This window comes from Schistocerca americana, chromosome 5 (assembly GCF_021461395.2).
Source record: "Schistocerca americana isolate TAMUIC-IGC-003095 chromosome 5, iqSchAmer2.1, whole genome shotgun sequence".
Taxonomy (NCBI): domain Eukaryota; kingdom Metazoa; phylum Arthropoda; class Insecta; order Orthoptera; family Acrididae; genus Schistocerca; species Schistocerca americana.
In genome coordinates, this window is record NC_060123.1 from 131,749,683 (window position 1) to 131,755,682 (window position 6,000).

The following is a 6,000-nucleotide window of genomic DNA, read 5'->3' on the forward strand; positions in this document are numbered from 1 at the left end:
AATTTTGTGTTACAGGCAGGAGTAATATGGCCCATTTTGTAGCACTGGTGGCAAATGGCTTACTGCTTAGGACAATTTGGACTATCGAGGGTTACAGAACATGACAGACAAGAGGGAAGCATGGAGGGCTTGCGTTGTTGTTCAGTATCAGGCTTGCTGAGCAGTTGCTGTGGCCGTGGCTGCCACAGTGAGTTGAGCCAGCCACCATGATGTTTTGCTCGCACGCAGACTGCTATCATCATATCATCCTCCTGTGAACCTTCCAACAAACGGCTTTGGAGAGTGGTCTGAACTTCTACAACCTCATACCACAATTCAATTTGAGCATCCACAGCCCTCAAAATCTCAAACGACTGTGCAGTAGTCAAAATGTCAGAGAGGGGTTTTCATATTGATGGACCCAGTCACGAACCTCATGATAGGGGTCCAGCTGAATGATTGCATCATGAACCATTAAGTTGGCATACGACTCCTTATGTACATCAGTGACAAAGTAACGACAACTGCTTAAGCCATGAAGCTCAGCTGCCCAAGTCTTATAGGAATGTTCTGGTTTCTTGTGCCACCGATAGAACTCAACTCGAGCGGCAATGATGTGCGTCCAGTTACAGTAGTATTTTGAAAGAAGGTCACACATGCTATCAAAAGAGAGCGAAGACAGATCCTGTAGAGGAGACAGTTGGCAAAAGAGTTGATACATGTGAGGCAAAAACCAAGACTAAAAGAAATCATGGCATGAGGTAACATCAGTCAATCGAAATGCATGAAAATGTTGCCGCAGCTGTTTTTTGTAGGCTTCCCATTCTTCAACAGACTCATTGTAAGCTGGAAACAGCGGAAAGATAAATGACCAGGGTAGCAACAGGCAAAACAGGAGGTGCAAAGAGTGACACAGCAGGCAAAGTAGATTGAGACAGACCCGAACTGGCCAAAACAGATGCAAGGATTTGCAATACCTTAGTTTGATTGTGTTGCACTGTGGCGAATGCCTCCTGCTGTTGAATAAGATGCTGCAATGTCACAGTAAGAATCCCTTGCTGATCAACCAGCCGGTGTAAAATCTCATCAGTAGCACTGTCAGACATCGTAGACACCACAGAGGACCAACCGGAGACTGAAAACAGCATGGAGAAAAATTCCATACGCATCGACACTTGTGTTGTAACTTGGACACACAGCACAACCAAGAATGTTAGAACAGGTTTACTAGACTGTGGCATGTACACCTATCGCCATAACATACATTGAACACGATAAGATAAGGGAAGTGTATGCGAGCAGTAATAACATGATAATAGCATGAGTGCAGTGTGGCAGAGTTTAAAGGCACTCGCCCATGGCAGGCTCTATTGAAAGTTCACAGTATTGCTCTTTCGCAGCACACTCTTGCTGATGACAACACACTGCTAATGTGCACGCGGCTTTCAAGTGTGCATGCATTACTTCATTGTCATTGAATCCATCTATCAGATTGGGATGGTAAACAGCACAAGCATAGAACCATGAGAGCACTTATCTTGCCTTAGTGTTCCCCCCTTTATTCCAGGTACAAGGTGATTGGTCACTATCTTACAACACAGTGTGGTCTATGATGCCACTGTTGCAGTCTTGGGTGGTAATGTGTGGCCTCTTGATGAGAGACTTTCAACAGCTGCTTCGCAGTCTCTGGGACATCTGTATTGACAGCATTGCCGAATATTAAAAACCTGAATGTTGGTTTGAACTCCACAGTTCTTTACTAGGAAGGGTTCTATTGGGAACGGTATGCCCATACCTTCCTCTGACCTTTGAACAGAGGTACCTGGCCAGTTATAAGGGGACCTACAGTTAAATGTGAACTCCAAGCCATGGTGCAAGTCAGCATTTTTCACACTAATAAATATTGCCACAGGTGAAAGAAGTAATTGTGAAAGGTAAATATTCTTGGACTGCCTGGGAATTGAACTCAAGACCTTTGAACCCGTGGTCTGTCACTTAACCACTTCTTTCCCAAGAAGTTGTTTGCAATGGGGTACACTGCTCCAACTGCCTACTGAAGGTTTACAGATTCTCACTGTTGATTAACCTGTATGGTCTACTGATAGAACTGCTATTGTTAGCAGGGCTTACATCGTGTATTTCCAACAGCTCCCCATTATGGTCAGAGAGACCATTTAAGATTTTTGTTACAAATATATTTTCGATTCTATTATTATCTACAAAAATATTGTCAATCAGACTTGTACAGTTCTTTGTTACCCTAGTGGGAAAGTCAACAACTGCCCTCATATTGAAAGAATTCATTTCATTCTCAAACTCTGTTCTATCATTGTTACAGGTAAGAAGATGTACATTAAAATCACCAAGCATAATTATTTCTTTGGGTTTTGAATACAAGTAAGTTAAAAGTGGTTCTAGTTGCCTGAGGAATACACTGACCTTTCCTGAGGGAGCTCTGTAGACAGCAATAATATAAATAGGCAGTGTATTGACAAGGACTTCAATGCAACAAGCCTCAAAATGCTGGTCAACACAATATTTTTTTTACATCTATAGATTTGTACACTATATTATTTCTAACATACATTATCACTCCTCTTTTGTGCATTTTACTTCTAATATAAAAAGTTGCTAAGGTGTACTTGTCTAGTTGCAGCATTTCAATCCTTTCCTTCATATGATGTTCAGTAAAACATAAAATATGGGCATTGTTTATTGCTGTTTACATTTGATAGATATAAAAAACGTGACAATATCAGTGTACATTTTTATGCACAAAAATACGTTATTTTTAAACTATGTAAATACATTTTAATCTCTTCTTGGACAACATTTCTCTATGTTACATTGATATGCAGCAATCTATGAACTAGTTTCAGATGTACATACATACCTACATATCCAGAGATCACAGGCCCTGCAGACCACATGCTGTTTCCGCAAACTGCCTCCATTCCTTTCCTTTTTGTGCGCAGTTCCTCCAGGAGCCTTCCACCCCAAGGAATCCCACATCCTTCACTGGGTTGTTCATCCAGGACCGCCTTGGTCATCCTATGGGGCACCTGGTGTTTAGTTTCTTATCAACTGCTTTCTTTACCTCTCTTTCTTCTGGTTTCATTTACTCTTCTGCTTCTGTATGATTGTTGGTTGTTGAATCAAGACGTACATCCTCCTCATTCATTCTCCTTTTTCAAAGTTTGGTCCCTGTATATTCCTCATTATTCTTCTTTCAAATACGAATTGTTTTTCCTTTACTCATTGTGCCATGCTCCAGGTTTCTGAAATGTACATGACTGCAAAGCATATCACAGTGTTACATATTTTCATCTTAGAGTTTTTTGATTTTGAACTGAGCATTCTCCCCGAGGGAACACATGCCTTTCAATTTCTTTTTTATTTTATTTTTTTAGCTGTACATTAGGGAAGGTAGAAAGCAATAATAGCCACAAAATATTTTGTTAAAAAGTTTTAAGAAGTGTGCTATAACAAAGTGAACAAAAACCTCTGAGCCAGTGACAACAGTCTTTTGCTGAAATGAGTAACAATTATGGTTACATGCCCATACTGCTGAGATTTTAGTATAGTTTACTTTATCATTCCTTTTTTGTCTGTGTTCTTGTTTGTAAGTCAAGTATAACATGTGCAGGTGAAAGTTCAGTTAGCTGAGAAAGCACAGGAGGCAGCTGAGGCGGCAATGGCAGCTTTGGCAGGAAAACAACAACTTGTTGATGAACTTGAAAGTGAAGTGCGCGAAGCACAAGAAATTCTGCAAGAAGAAAATGCAGCTTTGCAAGCCGCTCAGCAAGAAGCACAGTCAGCTATGACTTCTGCTCAACAAGCTGAACAGGAAGTACGTATGATTGTTTCAGCATCATCTGTATTTTGTTTCATTATCAGTGTTGTGCAATGAGAGAGCTGTGGAAGTGTCCTCTATTTCGGGGGCTGTGAGGTGTGTTAAACACCTCTTGAATTTGTTTGTCTAGTTATTTCCCACCAGTAGTGGTATAGAAGAGCACTCGACATACTCATTGGGATTCCTCCAAAGCCTATTATAAAATAACTATTTTTTTTAACATTTTTACTATCCCTGAAGTACTCAGTCCACACTTCCTACAGATGTTAAGGCTACATCTTCCAGTTGCAGTACCACTGACAGGTTCTGTACAGTCACAGTCGATTTAAAACTGATTCACAAGTTCTGGCAGTTTAGTTGCTGTTTAAATACATGCATTCACTCTTGTCATCATTGCCCCCCCCCCTTTCCTGTTCCATTTGTCCCCCCCCCCCCCCCCCCAAAGCTAAGGTAGATTTATCATTTATGTTAGTTTCGCATTCCTTTTTCATGTTGCAGCTCAAAGTGCTGAACTCCGCTATCCAGCTGGAAAAGAGTGCTGTGTCGAATGCTGAAACAACTGCCCAAGGAGCACAGCAGGAAGTGGTCGAGAAGACTCAGGTCCTGGATGCAGCTAAACGCCGAATTGAAGCACTCACAAATGACTTGAATAGTGCCCGTGCAGACCTGGCTAATACCAAGCAAGCAGCAAATAAAGCAGCGCAGGCTGCCCAAGCTGCCCGTACCAATGCTGCCAGAAACCGACGTAGATTGAGAGGAAGCCAAACGGCTGACTCCATTAATGGCCCAGCAGTTTTACAGGTTCAAGGCACTCCACAACAAATAAGAAGACATCGAAGGCACTTTTATCCAGCAAGGGTCTCATCTGCAGCTTAAGTCATACTGTACACTATTTCTTTGTTACATTATGGAACTTCATGCATGGAGATTGTCTTTTCTCTGAAAAGTTGAAAACGATCAGAGATCTTTACCTTAATTTTATACCGTATATATTTGCTACACTTTTAATGGTACAGGAATGGTTCTCTTATCAAGAGGACATATCATATTTATCCTGCCTGGTACTTGGAAATGCATAAAGAACAACTGATATGACTCCAAACTGAGACAGCCAAGCAGTGAACTGGCAGTCTTGGTTTCAGTTGCATACCAAAGGTGGTGTGTATATAATGATTAGATAGAGATAAAAAAGACATGTTGTACATAAGAGATTAATGCAACAGCCAGGTCAGTGGCACTGCACTATCCTGTTCACCTCCTATTCCTGCCTTCGGTAACAATTGCTTATTTACATATATTTACTGATTTAATTTGATATTGTATATATATATATGATATGCAGTCCGTGTAAAGAATTTCTTAAGTTATATTTTATAGCTATCAATGAAAGCTGTAAATAAATTGTATTTATACAGTTGTCCTCAGTGCAAAGGAATATACTTGAAGGTTAAACAATAGCAAATACTCTGCCATGTAGCATGCACAACAATAAAATTGGAAGTAAATTTTGTCAAAACACAGTGTACAAGATTTATAACTGAAAAGTTGTCTGGAAATGCATTGTTGCTGTTCTTGGAAGGGCGCAGTGAATCCACTTTTGTTATGGCACTGTTCCATTAATGTTGTGTTTTTCTTCTAAGTCATTATGCTGCCAACTCAAATTCAACAGAAAATGTTTGTAAAATGAGAGACTTAGCAGATATAGGACACTTTCAACAAAGACTGCTGTTTCGGTTTTTGTTTGCACCAACACATCAAAATAATAGACTCACAGAAAATTGTGTTTTATGTAGAGGAATAAGTAGAAACAGTCACATGCAAGAGAGACACCAAGAGGATTTTCTGATAAAATAGTTAATACCATAATATTAACTACAAAATCTAATAACCGTATTGAAAACCAGTTTCGACACAAGTAGTCATCTTTCTCGTTTAACAGTTAGAAATGTATGGGGATTATGTTTGTTGCTTGCAAACTTAAGGTGAATTAGTAGGTGTTCAGAAAAAGTTGGAAGCCATATTAGCCATCGTTAACAAATTTCAGGCTGCTGCCCTAATCTGTTTCAGTGTTGAGGTGCACAATCATACAAACCTACAACACATGTGGTTTAATTGAAATTGCCTAAAGCTACAGTGTCGCTGTATCTTCTGATGTGCAACCTGTGACT

General features: G+C 40.1%; 1 protein-coding gene across 1 annotated transcript in view; it reads left to right on the forward strand.

Annotated features, from left to right (window-relative positions):
- Nucleotides 1-4,753, forward strand: part of LOC124616236 (uncharacterized protein CG45076-like) — a 42,276-nt gene extending 37,523 nt beyond the window's left edge. The window contains exons 3-4 of the mRNA XM_047144539.1: nt 3,626-3,829; nt 4,331-4,753. Of these exons, the coding sequence (XP_047000495.1) occupies nt 3,626-3,829; nt 4,331-4,708 (582 nt within the window). The 3' untranslated portion in view covers nt 4,709-4,753. The remainder of the gene's footprint in view (nt 1-3,625; nt 3,830-4,330) is intronic.
- The last annotated feature ends 1,247 nt before the right edge of the window (nt 4,754-6,000 follow it).